Below are 18978 nucleotides of genomic sequence, written 5' to 3'. Positions count from 1 at the left end.
TATTCTATATATTTCTATGTAAAACTTGGATTCCCTATTGTGGCCCTGCCCTACCCCCGGGGGTCATGATTTTAACAATTTAATATCTTCACTACCCAAGGATGCTTTCATATAAGTTTCAGCTTTTCTGGTCCAGTGGTTCTTGAGAAGAAGATTTTTAAAGATTTGTTCTATATATTTCTATGTAAAACTTGGATTCCCTATTGTGGCCCCGTCCTACCCCCGGGGGTCATGATTTTAACAATTTAATATCTACACTACCCCAGGATGCTTCCACATAAATTTCAGCTTTTCTGGCCCAGTGGTTCTTGAGAAGAAGATTTTTTAATGACCCCACCCTATTTTCGTATTTTCTTGATTATCTCCCCTTGGAAGGGGTCTTGGCCCTTGATTTTAACAATTTAAATTCCCCTTCACCCAAGGATGCTTTGTACCAAGTTTGGTTAAAATTGGCCCAGTGGTTCTTGAGAAGAAGTTGAAAATGTGAAAAGTTTACAGACGGACGGACGGACGGACGGACGGACGACGGACGCCGGGTGATCAGAAAAGCTCACTTGAGCTTTCAGCTCAGGTGAGCTAAAAAGAAATCAAAGACAGCAGCAACAACTTTGTCAAAATAAAATAACAACTTATTAAAATCTGGTGAATGGGGAGGGTTGGTGGGATGCTGAGCTTCAATGGATAACGGAAGATGGGAAAGGAAGAGTAAAATGCACATGCGTAATGGATGTGGCTAAGCAGTTATATACATTTGCATAAGAGTTATCTTTCTTGGACCATATCTCTATTTGTCTCCATAACGTGACTTAACTCATATTGAGTTAAGTCTGATTATGTCGACAAAATAGATTAAGAGTGATTGGCAGTTTTTGTCATGGCTTTATTGATCAATAGTCAAAATGAATTATCAATACAATGATGTACTCAAGGTATCAATACAATGATGTACATAAAGTATCAATGCAATGATATACACAAAGTGTATATTGAATAACTGCTACTAAATGTGTACAATGATAGTTCAGTGGTATTCAAGGATATTCAATGATATGCAATAATATTCAATGATATTCAATGATACAACAATATTCAATGATATTCAATGATTTGCAATGATATTCAATGACACTCAATGATATGCAACAATACAACAATATTCAATGATATTCAATGATTTGCAACGATATTCAACGATATGCAATGGTATTCAATGATATTCAATGGTATCCAATGATACAACAATATTCAATGATATTCAATGATACAACGATATTCAATGATAAACAACGATATTCAATGATATGCAACAATATTCAATGATATACAATGATATTCTATGATATACAATGATACCTGCATTGCAATGAGCAGGTAACGATGTATTACCAGGACCATGAACTACATCGACTTTTTCAACAGTGAATGATGTAGAAGGTTCATAGAATGACATAAGCCCAATTATTGGCCACGGACCCTGGAAGATAACAGGATCAGCAGCGAGCTTCTAGCAAAATTCGGCCATATGTCTTCACATGAGAGCAAATAAAGCTGAGCATGTGAAGACATCCGCCACATGCGGGCAAAATTTTGCCCATGCCATGACAAAACTGCAATTGATGACAGTTCTGCAGAGTTATAGCTCTTTGTCGTATGCAGTATAGCATAGAACAAGAGGATTTCATATGATTAATTAATCGTTGTATGATTCATTTAAAGTGATATTGTGAATGTTTGGTTCCACCTGTTCCCAGGTCATTTCTCTTTGACCAAACCAATGATATGGATGTTGTGTTGTTAAAATTTCAACTCATTATCAGAATTGACTATGACTATAATCAGATGTAGGTTAAATGCATTGGATTTCTATCTACCTTTAATCTTTTTATCATCTTCAAACAATCCTGATAGATGCAATTGTGTTGCACGCACAATTCTAGGTGACTGAGACTTAAATGTCTTATTGTCCATGCAACAAATTGAATAGATTTTGCAACATTGAAGTAGTTTGGTAATTGAAAATAATTGCTTACCACAGAGGTGAACAGAATTAAACCTCGAATGTTGGGTCTGACTAGTAGCTTTGGAGTGTTTTAAATAATAAAAGTAGATGTTTTTTGGTTTGCATGCTGATTAGTTTTTTGGACCACTTACATTCATTTAAATTTGAGTTTTCTGTAACTTACCATAAGCTGGTATACAAAAGGAGCCGAAGTTTTTGTAAGGAGTTGAAAGTGCTGCATTCAATATAGAATCTACAAGTTGTTTAAGAGATTAAATAATTTCTTTGTTAACTGTGAAGGGCATTTTTCAGCCATAGTGCCAAGGATTTGAATGATCCCACTGAAATCAGGAAATAGACAAGAGTCTGCAGTAACATTCTTGTAACCTGAACTATGTTCCCCTTTGATTTAAATGTTATTTTTAAACATAACACTAGTAATCTTAATTAACTATTAATGTCTTGAAAATCTACTAGACTGCGAATTTGAATTGAAAATTTTGGCATCATTATTATTAATTATTATATTTCTTTATTTATTTAATTATTTATTTATTTATTTATTGTGATGTGTAATAAATATAGTTTGATTCGTAAGATTTATATATAGACCAAAAAATGTCAAATAAGTGGTTGGGCCTTCAGTTTAAATCTGAATCTCCATTTTCTGAAATTTATGTAGCAAGGCTTTAGATAGATTCGACCAATCTTACGAGTCCTTGGAACCCACAAAAAAAATTATTTAATTAATTAATTATATTTGAAATTTTAATGTAATGGAGTATTGATGTTTACCTGACATTAGTTCATTTCTATAACTTGATCAAAAGAGGCACATAATTCCAGCATAATGCCATGCCAATGAAATCATTTACACTAGTACCTCGAGGGGCTTAAATTTATTTATTTATTTTTTTTTTTATTTTTTTTTTTATTTTTTTTTTTATTTTTTTATTTATTTATTTTTTTTTTTTTTTTTTTTTTTTTTTTGGGGGAATGCTGATTGGACTGTTTAAATATATTAAAAAATATTTTATTGTTGTGTTGAAAATTATGAACATGTTGAGATGTAAACACCAGAATTTAGCATTTTTACAAATAAAATGTTATCCCTGCATTGATTTCGATAATGGCAAAAACGCTCAAATAGTGTGCTGTTGGGGGCCATTTCCTATGTTGATACTTTAGCTGTGTATGCCCATGTAGTTCACACATAGAGTAATATGGATGGACCCTTAGGTATGGATCCATTTCCAAGTTCGAAGTGTTTTCGTGTGGCTTCCAGTATTGTTTTGTTTTCTTGCAGTCTTGTTCTACTATGTTGTGATGTTTGTAAATTCTGAAGCATTCTTTCCCATTATATTCAATCATGATGCAACTCTTATGTTGTCATCTTTTTCAATCAGAGCTGTGTATCTATTTCATAGTTCTCCCATTGTGACTGAAAATTTTTTAATTACTTTTGAGATCTCCCCTGATTTCCATTTGGGAAATGTTTTGATCACGTGATTTCTATTTTCTCTCCTGCACATGTGTGTGCCAGTAATATCTCTGCGGTCAGGGTTGTTTTCTGTTATCGTGCTTGAAAATCAGTATGCCAGTATCAGAATATTTAGTTAGAAGTCTGATGGAATTCACGGAAAGCCAGGAATATCAATGTTTTCATTACCAGAATTCGAGATAAATCCTTTCCAATCAGTTCTTTGTTTGCAGTTCCCGCGTGTTTAACCTAACATGTAAGCATCACAAAACATCACGTAACATCACTGCGTGTACTCACATTTATCAAAAGAGTCATTTGGCTTTCAAAACGCCTCGCATATCACTTGTCCTCACTAAACGCTGTGTATAAGTCATGCTAACGAAATAAATCACTTGCGAATTCAATGCTGAGCTTCAATGGATAACAGAAGATGGAAAAGGAAGAGTAAAATGCACATGCGTAATGGATGTGGCTAAGCAGTTATATACATTTGCATAAGAGTTATCTTTCTTGGACCATATCTCTATTTGTCTCCATAACGTGACTTAACTCATATTGAGTTAAGTCTGATTAAAATTAACTCTTGTTGGCTAGCCTAAGTTTTAAAATGAATTTGATGAAAAGTAATTAAAACTAATTTGATATTGCATATATTAACTATTTTTGATATTAAATAATATTATGAACTTAAAAACTAATTTTATGGGGGTGGGGTGGAATCAGCATGTCCATATGAATTGCATATTAAAACCTGTCTGACATTAAATCTAAAAAAATCATTGAGGTTTTATATGTTTTAAAAATGTTTTATGGTAGATAGTGCATATCCAATAATCTCTTGAGAGTAATGAGTAGACAAGCATTCAGTTAAAGATTAATTAATGTGTTCAATGTAGGAAGGCTAGCTATCTCAATTTTCTTCAGAGCATCAGTCTTATCTGTATCCTTTGGGAATTAGACAGAAGAACTGTTGGTCAGTTTATATTTGATGGACAGCCTTTTATTTTCAAAATTAATTAGGTATAGAATAAGTTGTTAAGACTAATTTGATATTGTTTAATATGATGGGCATTTGGCAAGGTCTAACACAACCAGTATAGAAATCTATGAATGATGCAATATTTGTTATAATTAATGCCTACACCACAGGAGATGGATAAACAAATATTTTAAGGAGTGGAAAAATCATGGAAATCTTAATAAATTGACATGATTTTTTTGCACTTTAAACTGTTTAAGATAATTGTAATTTTTTGACGGGCGTATCATGCTGTGGCGTGGCACTTTATTTAAAACTTATTTCTGTTATACATGTGTAATGCAATTTCCCTCACCAGATAAAAATAATTTAATCATTTGTTAATTTTTTCATATTGTATTGTGTTTTTGTTTGTTTTTTTGTTTTGTTTTTGGTCAATAGGGTGGGAGTTGGACACTATTTGTACAATGACATTTTTGATATATCCAAGAGTACCTAGTGAAGATTGTAATACATGTCCACGTGGTTTCATTTGTTGCCTGAGCTATTTTCACATACAAACAGTCCCAAAAGACTCAATTGTTTCAATTATCAATTTACAAGAATAACTATCGTTTTACTTAAAATGTAACTTAAAGTAGATTATCCAATTATTCAACATGTCTGTCCAAAATTTATTTCTACAATTCAGTGCACATTTAAGAACTTTGGTCACATTACGTAATGTTAAGTTCACAAATTGTGTTCTGTGGTTTTTTCGGGTCATATTAGCTTAATAATGTCTTCAAAGACCCCATAAATTAGATAAAAGCTACAACAAACACTTAATAAATTCGTGTTGTGTGATCTTAAATCGACTTGTATTGACAACCTATACTCTCTGGCGACAAGACCGTTTCGGGCCCTGCAGGTAGTGCACATTGATTTTAGTGCACTCTGTTATTTCAGGTACTCAGGAATGTAAATATTTAAGACTGTAAAAAAGGCAAAACGAAATAAATGTACCAAGTTCAGTTATATTGTATAGCGTATCTATTTGTATGTGCATATCCTGTATGTACTAGTACCCCGGTATTGCACATGCATGCTTTACAAATCTTTACTTTTCAACAGTTTTGTGCTAGACTACAGAAAAACCCATTGTAGTCTTGTGTGCCATCATGTACCCTATTGGTATTTTTGCTTTGTACCCGTTGCAGTCTTGTTTGCCATCATTTGCCCTTTGGGAAAAAATGGAGGCGTACAAGGCGAGGACAATCCCCCGCTCTAAGAAAAAAAACATTTCTCAATTCTAAAAGTTCAAATAATAAGTCGTTCAGTAAAATAAAATGATAAAATGTTTTGAAGATGACATTACTACGAAAGCCCAGAAGGCTCATTCGAGATTCAAGTTTCGAAATACGAGATTCAAAATTCGAGATTCGGAATTCGAGTTTCGAGATTCAAGATCCAGATTAACCAATCAAAAGGCTCATTCGAGATTCGAGGTTCGAAATACGAGATTCGAAATTCGAGTTTCGAGATTCAAAATCCAGATTAACCAATCAAATGCGGGTTCAATATTTGATTACTCCCCTTTATTATGTTTTATCTATCAATAAATCGTTTAATATATTTATAACAAATGATCAGAAATATATATATTTTTGCATTGTCTACTTTATATAAAGGGTTGTTGATATAATGATAAGTTTATAAATAGTGACTAAAGATTAACAAAATCCTCACCCCTACCCGCCACACCTGCCAATTTTTCCCGAAACTGAAAATGTTATATTAAAAACTTGAAAGGCAATATAGCCTTGATAAATAAAAACCGTGTTCGTTTTCCAAATAGAAGGAATACTCAGTACATAAAAATAAAGTTTTCAATTACTTATCTTCATCTAAGGCTTTGATTTCTTGAATTAATTAACAATTATATATATACAATACAGATTGCAAATATGAATAGGAATAAATGCAGCATTCATTTTATCTGATATCAAACAGTAGATTAGTCTAAGTTAGCTGCAGAACTATAGCATTATGGTTTTATATTTAAGTCTCCGCATGACCATAGCGTTATGGTCAAAGATTAAAATATACTCAGTTTTTATTTATCAAGGCTACGTTGCCTTTCAAGTTTTTAAAGTAACATTTTCAGTTTCGGGAAAAATTGGCAGGTGTGGCGGGTAGGGGTGGGGATTTTGTTAATCTTTAGTCACTATTTATAAATTTATTATTATGTCAACAACCCTTTATATAAAGTAGACAATGCAAAAATATATATATTTCTGATATATGTATTCTATTTAATATTTAAGAAATCATAATATAAATTGAAGTATACCTTGCTGATCAAAAATCCAATGATTATTTAACTTTCCTTCTAATATATATAACACTCTTTCTTGCATTGTAATTTAATCAAATGACTCATTTGTTATAAATATACATGTATAACGATTTATTGATAGATAAAACATAATAAAGGGGAGTAATCAAATGTTGAACGCGCATTTGATTGGTTAATCTGGATTTTGAATCTCGAATTTCGTATTTCGAACCTCGAATCTCGAATGAGCCTTTTGACTGGTTAATCTAGATCTTGAATCTCGAAACTCGAATTTCGAATCTCGAATTTTGAATCTCGTATTTCGAAACTTGAATCTCGAATGAGCCTTCTGGGCCTTCGTACATTACTGAGAATATGATTTCAGAAAAATATAACTTTTCTGTGAATTTTGAAAATTGAGAAACATTTTGTCTTAGAGCGGGGGATTGTCCACGCCTTATACGCCCTCTTTCTTTTATTTCCTCCCTAATGCAGTCTTGTAAGCCACCATGAGTTCTTTTGGAATTATTGTTTTGTTCTGTTGCAGTCATGTAAGCAATCGAATATCCTTTTTGGATTTTTTTGTTCCTGTTTCAGTCTTATAAGCTATCATGTACCCTTTAGGTATATTCGTTCCGTCCCCATTGCAGTCTTGTAAGCCATGATGTGTCCTTTTGAGATTTTTGGTTTTTCCTATTGCAGTATTGTGAACTATCACGTACCCTTTTGGGATTTTTGTTTTGTTCCATTACAGTCTTGAAAGTCATCATGTTTCCGTTTGGTACATGTATTTTTTTTTTGTTCCGTTGCAGTCTTGTAAGTCAGCATGTGTCCTTTGAAGATATTTGTTGTGTTCCTGTTGCAGTCTTGTAAGCTATCTTGTGTCCTTTACGGATTTTTTGTTTTGTTCCTGTTGCAGTCTTGTAAGCCACCATGAGCCCTTTTCGTTTCGTTACACTCTTGTAAGCATGCTGTTATGGGGGTTTTGTTTTGTTCCCGTTTCAGTCTTGTAAGCCAGCATGTGCTCTTTGGGAATTTTTGTTTCGTCTCCATTGCAGTCTTGTAAGCCATCGTGTGTTCTTTTGGAATTTTGTTTTGTTCCGTTGCTGTCTTGTAAACCATGAAGTGTCCTTTTTGCACATTTGTTTCCTCCTAATTGCAGTCTTGTAAGCCATTACGTGCCCTTGAAAGGTATTTGTTGTCCTTTGCTCTTGTAAACCATCATGTTTTTTATCTTAGGGTTACTTTTTCGTCCTCTTCCACTTCCCAATTGCAGTCTTTCAGCCATCACGTGCCTTTTATGGATGTTTAGTTTTGATTACTTTAAGGATATCTGCAGTCTTGTTAGCTATAAGATATTTGCATCACGTACCCTTTCAGGATATTTGCAGTTTTGCCAGCCTTTATTTGTCCTTTTGGTATATTTTCAGTCTTGTAAGTTATCAATGTTGGAATATTTGTTTCATCTTCATTGCTGTCTTGAATGCCTTCACATACTCTTTCGAGTCGTGTAAACCGTCTCATTCACTAAGCAGATATTCATTTGTTCGCTTTCAATTTTGCCCATTAAGGATAGGTCTATTTGTTTTCAAAGAATGGTTCACTTTTAATGTATTTTTCCATGATTGTAATAAAAAAAAACCTATCTAACGTCATGTATACATGTAACTGGTAGATACTTTAGACATGTGGCCAATAATATTGCCGAGGTCAGGGCTATAGTGCTAGTGTTTCCAAGCTGAAGATTTTCTGCGATTCAAATCTGATTAGGCTATGTTAGTCGATGGTTCTGACGAGAACTACAATGTTTAGTGGATTCTATCTGTGTAGTATATAGCGAATCTATACTAAGGGTATTTACTTATATGTTCAAGACTTCTGTATTTATTATGTTATGATGCTTTATTTTTTATTAGGAAGTTTATGACATGACATGTGATTTAACAACAATAAAGTTCGGGCTGATTTATTGACTTCTCTTAAAGAAATGATTTTTTTTAAAGCTGGTTATGTTTTGGATCAAATCTGATCGGTATCCTGTGCACATAATAAACAAGCTATTTAATCTCTAAGGAGAAGATTGTATCTTGAACAAACTAGATGTTTTGTAATGCTGTCTAGAAAAAAAAGATAAATAACAAATTCAATATTAAAATAGAGTGATAAATTTGACAAAATGAATGTTCATCCATAATATATTGCTCATCTAGTATGCAATAAATGAATTGACACACTAAATACTATCTATGTAGTCTGTCAACTCTTTGTTTATTGTATCCTTATTTATGAGTTTATTGGTTTAATTTTACAAAAGAGTCATATCTGGTAATTCTTGTAAACAAGCAACAGGACAAACGGTGCAAGATCGTGCAATGACTAGTTGCAAGGTCAAAGAGTAAATAGGCAGAATAAAATAAAGGGGGGGGGGGGACTCAACTGAGGTTCCTGGTTCATAAAATTTACACAAGCTCACATTTGATCTCAGTCTCACTTTTTCACTATCACTTTGCTAAAAAGTGAGACTGAGACCAAAAGTGAGCTATGTATACTTTTATGGCCCAGGGTCCAGAGCATTCAATTGAAAATATATTTAAGTCTCAGTTAAATAATTAAGTACACGTTCCAATAACTATAGAATATCACAGTGAATTTCTTTGCAGGATAGCCTGTCATGATGAGGGATGAAATATTCTGTAAGTCTGTTTTTATCCTATGTAGCCTTTGCAAGAATCAATATTTCGTTTGGACCATAAATATAATCTTTTTTGAACAACGAGTGTTCTATTATTTTTTAAGGTTAAACGAAACTCTAACAAAAGAAACTTGAGTTTTATTTCCTTACAAAGGAAACCCGAGTTTTGTGTCTTGTCATGTAGGACATGGGGTAAGATGGTTAAAGAGATTGCATGTAATATTGCAATGCACCATAGCTAATTAATATGCAAAAATAACACGGTCTAAATTTAAATAATGTATTTTGCCCAGCAAACGTCATATCTCAAAGGGGGGATGAAGTGCAACTTGGTGATTATTGTGCCGTAAAGCATGGGATCCCCATAGAGGAGCATTGCAAAAGCATTCTGTTTCGTCGACATCTGGGCAAAAACTTGGGGTGGGTTTATTTCATTGTTCACTTTTAGATTTTCATCAACGGAAACCTCCGTGGTAGATATTAGTATAATTATATTATGAATATATTGCAAATCATCGTTTAATATTTAATGAAAGAATTTAAATTTGGTGTTTTGGATTAAAAGATAAGGCGGGGAACGTGTCGAGCTATTCAACGCGTGCGCAAGATATAATTAAAGATAGAATTCAAGGCAAGTGACGAATCAAGATTTACCGCTTTATTAACTCTAAACATTAGAGCTGATCGTCACCGCGGGTGTTTGATGGTCCTTTTTTCGCTCCATGGTCAGGCGTGGTAGGAGAGGTTCCCCCAAGAGTTTCCTTGTTTCTTTTGTGTTATTTATCTGAAACAAGATCGTTTTGGTTAACTTCAACTCCTTAAATGTCTGTCAGTGGAAGGTTTTCAGCCATGACAAAGCCTTGTCATTGCATTAATCAGTTAAACACGTGGTGAAGGCTTCACGTTCCCAGATTCTAACGTGAAAAAAATGTAGCTCATGCAATAACCTAAAACAAAAAGAAATGAATGACCTTTTCAATTTTTTTTCCAGACTGGTAAATTACAGATTAGCAAACGCTAAAACAGTCTCAATGAAATTTTAATTGAGCTTGCATAAAAATATAATACATGGTTGTTGTATACGTGCCTATGACAATCGTGAAAATATTCCAATTTAGCTCAAAGAAAGTTTTTGAGGAATAGGTAGCTGGGTTCGCCTAATGCTTTTATGATTTTCAGAATATTCCTGAAGCAGGTTTGTTACATTAACATGGAATTGGTTTTAAAGTTTCCTCATTTGCTTGATATGGTAAAAGTCAATCATGAACTTGGCATCTTTTAGAAGTAGACACGTTACTGATCTTTATGCTTTTTATATGAATAACTGAAAAATAGAATTTCTTTTTCTGTTTCGTAAATTATAGATGAGTAAGCGTACATGTATAAGTCGTTTTCTGGACCTGGTAAGAACATTTTGCTGTTGGCTGAGGCCTATGGTAATAAGGCATAAAATTCGTCCCTGAGCAGATTTTGATCTTACACTACAGTTTGATCTGTATCAATCCCATGGGTTCTAATTTGTTTACATTACTTTTTGTTACATCTGAAGTTGTTTAGTTGACCCCTCTTTTCAGGTTATATAGAGAAATTTTAACTCTTGTCATGACGTCAAATCTCTTTTCAAGTATCTGTGCTGTATAACTTTCCTGTTTCTTGACTAAACTCTTGGTAAATATCTTAAAACATGTTAAATAGTTAAGTCTATATTTCACAGAGTGCAATCTTCTTATTTTCAGTAAGTATAAAGAAGTATGGTATCAAATTTGTTTTACACTTGGATATCTAATACATTTGCACCAGAACATATCTTGTTTTTATTACAATTGTTGACATTGACTTGTCTTTGAGTTTTGCAGTATCCCTACTAAACTTTTTAATAGTTGTTGCCAAAGAATATTACATATTTAGAAAAATTTGTATTTGATTTGGTAATCATCGTCTCAAGCCGAAAATTTTTGTGTCCGTTCTATTTTTACAAACCAAATTTGTGGACACATAGATATACGTACACTATATAAATTCCTGGTGAGCTTAACCCGTGGTCTGCGACAATGATGATTATTATCATCGTATTTATAGAGGACCGTGTTTGTCTGAAAGTACTTGTGTATCTTTTCTTTTTTTTTTTTGAATATATTTTCCAGCAAATCAAGTAAACACGCATTGCAATCATCCTTCTTTTCACCTTTTCTTGATTGCAACTGATCACAGTTGTGAACCTAATGGACAACCACAACAAGAAAATTAATTCCTCTTTTATTTTCAAATATTTTACAGATCCAAATGCAAAAAAATACATAATTAGATAGTTTTTATTTTCAAAGAACATAATTCCATGTCAAAAATTATACACAAGAGATTAGAAATATTGAAAGTCCCAACGGCTTCTTCCTTGAATTGCGAATACATATACAAAATGCAGCGAAAAGCACAAGGAAGATTTGTGGGTACATTTAACAACCCCGACTAAAAAGAAGAAAATGAAGCCAAAAATCTTTAAAGTTGCAAATCAACGTCAATTCTACGTCCCCCTTACATTTCGTCAATACAGTATCCCTCGAAACAGGCAGTGACTGGCGTCGTTAAATTGCTAAACTAATCTTGTTCTGCCATTCACGTCTTTTTGAAGGACACAATATCGAAGAAATGTGCATGTTGTTATTTTTTCGTCAAGCGCTCCCTTTTAAAAGCCATGGATTGAGCATTTCTTTTTCTAATATTTCAAATAGTAATCGTAAAATTTAAACTTTGTTAATACATTTCAATGATTTCATATAAAGAAGAGATGAAAAATGCAAAAAAGGTCTTTCATTTCAGATTTTCCTTTTTAAAAAAAAAAAAATCCAAATATATACATAGTTTAGAGCGATCCAAATACAATATATTTTCAGATACTTTGTAGGGAAACGCCGAACAAACATCATAGTCCCGTGTGTCTCTGAACCTTTAGCACCTTGTTTGTGTAAAGTGTCCATCCTTTCAGAAAAGAACAGGTACATGTGACGATTTTCAAGGTATCCCACATATGATGTGTTCGTCGATTAGTAAAATAACATCACATATACATGTTTTTCAACAACTGTATGTCCTGAGATCGTTAACTTCAGAAGGCGCGACAAAGTGTTTGTGTGATTGCAAAGTCTTGTTGATGAACACAACTTTGACGAACTTCATTATTGCAAATGATTGATTTAGTACTAAGTTCACGAACTTTCTGCTAAGAAAGCATCGCAGATGCCGGAATCACAAGAACTTTGATCCTCTTCGCTTGTTTGTTTGTAAATGGCATTTCCGATTTTGATTTTTGACATTTTCTCAGATGTGTGATTCATTTTCTTTGTTGAAGTTTGAATGTCTTGTGTTGTGCATTTGTGCTTCAATGTGTTTGACAGTGATGTCACTTCCGGAATTTCTGTTTCTTCAGATTGGCATTTCCCAGAGAGATCGCCGCAGGATTCAAACAAATCATTGTCCGACACTGACCAATCAGAAACATCGAGCTCGGCGGAACTGTCAGGCATCGAATCATAGCTGCATCTTCGTTTCCATTTTAGTTCTTCTATTGTCTCATTTAAGGTCAACAGTTGCTTCATCAAAGAAAGGTCTTGGTCCATCAAAGAATTCTAAAACACAAAAAAATGAAAAAAAAATACATAAACTGAATGAAATATCATGAATTACATCTAATATAAATTTTGCAAGACCTCCTGTAAAGCTAACTGTTTAATGTATATTATCGCTTGTAACGTTCTCTTTTTGTTTGAAATGTTTCTGTTTGGTTTTATTTAGAGAGTCGGATACACCTGTATGCTGTCTTTATAATTTGGTATTTCCTATTTTTATTCTCGGTCCCTTTTCGAGGCGTCTCGGCTTGGCTGGAACTTCAGCTTGTATTTACTCAGTACTAACCACACGCAGCGATTTTTTTGCTTTTTAAACATTTACACAAAAAACTTCTCTCTAGAGAGCCACCTATCAACCTTCCGTCTACTTGTCATGGGTGATAAGGAAAACAAAAAGCCCGCAAGAAAAGCCTTCGACGTCGGTTTGGAACAAAGTTCCGTGATACATATTGATTTTGTCAAAATCACCCTGTTCCCCTGTTAAATACTAATTTAATATCTTTTATCGTAAAAAGGTATCATTTCCCCCGTTGCTGGGTTCAGTGTAAAATTCCAGGCGTTGGGACTTCAGTTTGGATAATTTTGTCACGACGTGGGATTTGATGGGTAGAAATACGTTCCTTCCAAACAATGCAGTGAAGATAAGATTTGAAGAGAGGTTAATTCTTTATTGATCAATAAAAATCGTGACCATAGTTTGCAAAAGGAAATTCTATCGGGTTTAGATTCTTAAGTATTCTGCATCCATTTAAGAACTATATGCGGTATTAACCAACATTTGCCCCCCAAAATCAAACTTTGATGGAGTAATATTTAATTAAGTCCTTAAACAGGGGAGTATATGCTGACTTCAAAGCACTGAATAATTTCATAAGTAATGACGTCATATGTACGTATGACGTCACAAATATGACGTAAATTTCAGTTTTTTATGAATTTTGCAGAAAAATGTACATATTTCGTCGATATTTTGAATAAAAGTCACCGAGCGCATGTGTGTTCAGGATAAATATTTTGATATAATGTGTAGAATGATAATATCAATGAAATATGTTTGTTCAACACACATGCGCTCTATAAATTTTAAAGCTTAAATTGTTGAAATTTTGTCCATTTTGTCCTCTTTCTGAAAAAGGATATAAAATCGGACTAGTTTGTGACGTCATAAAAACAGAAATTGTGAATACACTGCTCTGGAACTATAATATTTTCTGTTAACTTATATTTCTCGTACAATTTATTGAATTCAGCACATTTCAGGAAGTTTTCAAAATTTGACTTTTGTGGGGGCAAACATATGCAATATACCGCATATAGTTCTTTCATAGATTTATATGACATGTCCATTTCGCTATTCACTCAAAAGTGACGAATCAAGGTTCAACGATTAAGAATATCTTTACAATTATTAATATGAGTAGCTGGTCCTCATATGTTCTTAAACTCTATTTAAGGATAAAAACCGCTGTATTTACCAACAAAGATAAACTTGCAATAAATTTGTTCCGGTAAATGTTCTAGTTCTACTTAAATAAAAAGGATATCAGTCATAAAGTCTTCATCCTGTTTATTTTTATATATATAGGAATATAATGTTACGTGTACCTTTAAAAAGCATAAAAGAATCAATTTTGATAGCAACTCAATCCGTCACTGTAAAAGAATGATCAAGCAAAAATTAAAAAGATCATCTGATAAAGAATATCCAAATTAAAATTATTATCGCGATAACACCGTTATAGTTCAGGAACGCGATGCTTTTCAATACCAAGGGTTCCTAGTGGGCGGTAATTACAAACAATTAAGTTTGTGCATTATTTATGACCCAATGTTAATTGCTGTTAATTGACAAGAGATCTCAAAAATAAGGCCGAGGATGCTCAAATATATTGTTTCATTGTTTTGCGATGACCATGCGATGCCATCGCTCTTCTGCCTCGCCCATATCTTATGGCGTCTAACTCTACTTGGCATGAAACCTAAAACGGTTATGTTTTTCTCCGACTTTGGTATTTATAGTTCAATTTAATCCTTTTCTAAAGAAGAAACAGGGATGCATTATATTGCAGGCGACAGCACTCTCTATTTACCATTTTAATCGCGCTTCTTTAAAAAAAAAAAAAAAACACATTGACAAATGCTGAGGAGTTGCATAGTCATGGTTCGATGTGTAATGTTTGCACATGTTGCTATTTTTTGAGCCGATTTAATTTCCATTATTGTTTTGACAACGTTTTACTCAACAACTGATTTTTAATATTTGTATTGATAATAACAAGAGTAGATAAACTTTGCCCTATATCAATACCTTTAAAAAATCAAATATTCAAACAGTGTATTAAAAAGATAAATATTGATCTTCAATATTTTCAATTGAGAGCTTTCAATTTCTTTTACAAATGTTGAATTTCTTTATTAGTTTATTTGACTTACTAAAAATACACCAAGTGCAGTGTTTAAAATTGGAACATGTGTACCTAACTAAAACGCAATTGTGTAGAAATAATCGACGTTTACTTATTTTGAATAAGGGGAGTTACTGTATGTAATTCAAAAACTCTTAAAAATACCGAGATTTGGGTCTTGTAAATTTTACCATAAATTTATATTCCAACATGTCAGTCATTGGTCAACATATGAAAATGATTGCATTTTGGACAGCGAAGGTTACATGTATGTATGAATGCTGTGCAGTTTCCATTGTAATGGTAAATCTATCGCTTTGGTTTCAATATTTTTATTATTACACAAAATATAATGTCATGACAACAACAAATCAGAACGACTATTTAAACTGCGCAATAGCGTATAAACTACATTTAAATTTAATTTACATCAAAGTAATAAAATTGAAAATTATTCTATCATTTTACGGTTCTTTATTTCACTTTTTATTTCTCACAGAATGTAAAAATTACTTCCTCCAGTTTTGATAATGAAACTGGCTACATTATCATTCCAAATAGCCTTTATTTTATAATTTTTAATTTCATACAGAGTTTTAGCACACTTTACTTGTAAGTTATCAGGGCCAATTCCATGCAATAGGTGCATGTCTTATTAATATTTTTTAGGCTTAAGAGGAAAGGGAAATGATTGCAGCTGTAGCAGAGAATTGTCACATACACAACAAACCGAGGAAGATGCTCTTTAACCAAGTTCCTGTGTTTTTCATTGATAGAAGTGTTTTACAGAAGTTGTATCAATAATGAAGAGTAGTTTAATACCATTTTCGTTTCATTTTTTTTTTTTTTTTTTTTTTTTTTTTTTTTTTTTTTTTTTGCTTCATACCACTCCTACTTCCCATTTCTTTAATTATACATGTATTATCATTTACAACATTTTTGAATATTTTTTTTTGCTTTGAAAATTTCAGACTCAACCATATTTTAACAGCTTTTCCACAATATTTTTCAAAATTCAATATGATATATTCTTTTTAATAGCATTAATTTAAGTTTTAAAAAGATTTTTACTGTAAATATTCTGCATTGATTTATTATTAACCACTTGCAACTTAATTCAATAATAATTTTAAGCCGTGGTTCTTTTAAGAAATACACCAATAAACTCAAGTGTTAAGCATCATTGCGGGTCTGTGATTTATTTTCATTCGCTCCTTGGAAATTTGGGTAGCTGGCACAGGAACTTTCCCAGAGTATTTGCATTATCTTTGGAAGCAAAGGAACAAACAGCTTGCTATTGCAAATACACGTTGTCGCTTCACAGTGCAAACACTATCTTATTTGTTCTATGTCAAAAGGACCCACCGAATAAATTTTGCTCTGGAGATAAGTTTAACCAAATATTGATCGATGGTTTATTAAAATTTATCCTGCTGCTATGTAATTATAGGTCAAAACCGGTCTGGAATGTGTGATTCCAGACTTTTTGCAATATCTGGGACAATGAATCTTTTTTGTTACTTTAAATATTATCAATATTGGGCGGTAGCGTTCTGTCGATGTCTGAAACTGAATTCAGACGGAAAATATTTTTGTAAAAGTTTTCTGCAATGGATTCACATTTAGAAAATAAAAATTTTGGGCGATGTTAAAGTTCCTCAAAAATGATATCAAAGAAAAAAGAAAATTATAAATGAAAAGTATTAATAATAAATACATACAGAAAAAAGAAAATCAAATCAGAAGATCTTGCAAAATTAAAACGAAAAAGTTATTAAACATTTACGTGTGCTAACAAAATCAACTCTTATGAGAAAATTAAGCATCCACTTAAATTGATAATAATAAAAATATCTAAAGTAAAAATAAAAAGCAAATGAATTTGAACCAAAAACAAGATTGATAAATTTTCAAAAATGTTGTTACTGAAAAAGTGTTTTCAATCATGATAATGCACTTGAAAGAAGACTCACCATTTCTTCTCTGAGTTTGCCCATGGCTATATCTATGGATGTGATCCTCCCTCCCCGGGGGGTGGGATTCGTCTTGGTGGTTTGTTTTCTGGTCTCAGAGGCCTCCATTCTCTTCAGGTAAAACTCTCGGCATTTGTTGGATAACTCGATAGATTCAGTGTATCTATCCGTCGTCAGCTCTTGTCCGTAATTGTTTTGTTCCATTGTAATTAATTTGTTTTTGTTAATTAAGAGTTCGTTCTGGAACTCGCGTCTTTGAATTCTAGTCTATGACTGAAGCACTCTTAGGTTAACAATAATGTAAATATACTCCTTTTCACTCGAGGTTTGATTGACAGTTCGGTAAAAATCTCCGCCTCCAATCGATTTAAAAAATTAAACACAGGTGACTCACACTGTTTCATGTTTGTAGGTATATACCTTTACGGAAGTGTTTAACTCAAAAAGACCAACAGGAAAAGAATTTACCTGTCCTTCTTTATATAGGTTCCCACACTAATTAATTTTAATTTTCTATAATGCCATTACCATTGAACTGACGTGTGGGTAGGATAATCCGGTAATACTACCGAATAATCTTTGAAGAAGTGATGACACTAGAATGTTGTGTTTTTTGTGGATTAAATATTTTTTTTAAATGAAAGGATCAACGAGCTGTTAAAACGTATTTAGTTCAATTATAATGTAATTAATCAAAATATCACGTTTATTTAGTTCCTGGTTTTCATGGAAACCATACGAATTAAATTAAACAAGACAAGCGACCATAATTAAAAGAGGATTTAAAGACCGAAGTTAATGAAGAAAATGACAAAATATCAAATGGAGTCCATTAACATGAGACACGCTGTCTTGTTTTACAATAGGCGAGGAAAACTAGAGGCTTTGGATGGAGATGACACAGGGAAATTTGAATTAAAATGTGTCATCTTGAAAGGATCAATAAGAATCCAAACTTTGTATGGTGGAGTGGGAGGGGACCAAAATATTACTCATATTCCATATTGTTATGCCTTAACATCTACCTTACTTTCTAAATTAAGCTAATATATACCGATGCAAACTTGTTTTTAGATTTTTTCGCCCCTTTTGGTAATAAAACGTGTAGATTTGTATTGATACGATCATTCATTATCATAATTCGCTTTGCTCATATTGACAAAAATGTTGAGGGGGAGGCATAAATAAATTCCCGCATAACTATTTTTTCCCATGTTGGGCGAACAGTGTAACTTAAAGTATCCAGCAAGGTTTTATTTCATTACGAGTAAATTGGGAAAAAAATGATTAATTTTAAATTAAGACTTGATTTTGATGGATTATGATAGAATATGAATGCAAGGACTTTTTTTTCAAATTATAAATATTTTTGTTACATACGTGACTAAAGGTAGTAAAATGAAATTTGGAACTTTATGTTTGCTAAAATCTCTCAAAAGAATGATACAAAGCTTCAATAAAAAGCAACGTTTGAATATTCTGCATTTATTTACAAAGGGCATAGAAC

General features: G+C 32.7%; 1 protein-coding gene across 1 annotated transcript; it reads right to left on the bottom strand.

Annotated features, from left to right (window-relative positions):
- Nucleotides 1-11713: 11713 nt before the first annotated feature.
- LOC134273322 (uncharacterized) lies at nt 11714-17769 on the bottom strand. The gene is made up of 2 exons (XM_062755528.1): nt 17472-17769; nt 11714-13093 (listed from the first exon to the last, which is right to left on the bottom strand). The coding sequence occupies exons 1-2, from the start codon at nt 17673-17675 to the stop codon at nt 12674-12676; spliced, it is 624 nt and encodes a 207-aa protein (XP_062611512.1). The 5' UTR covers nt 17676-17769; the 3' UTR covers nt 11714-12673.
- Between the last annotated feature and the right edge of the window lie 1209 nt (nt 17770-18978).

Source organism: Saccostrea cucullata, unplaced genomic scaffold (genome assembly GCF_032062105.1).
Source record: "Saccostrea cucullata isolate Sc308-1 unplaced genomic scaffold, CSIRO_AGI_Scuc_v1 ctg427, whole genome shotgun sequence".
NCBI lineage: Eukaryota > Metazoa > Mollusca > Bivalvia > Ostreida > Ostreidae > Saccostrea > Saccostrea cuccullata.
This window is presented reverse-complemented; position numbering and strand designations above follow the sequence as displayed.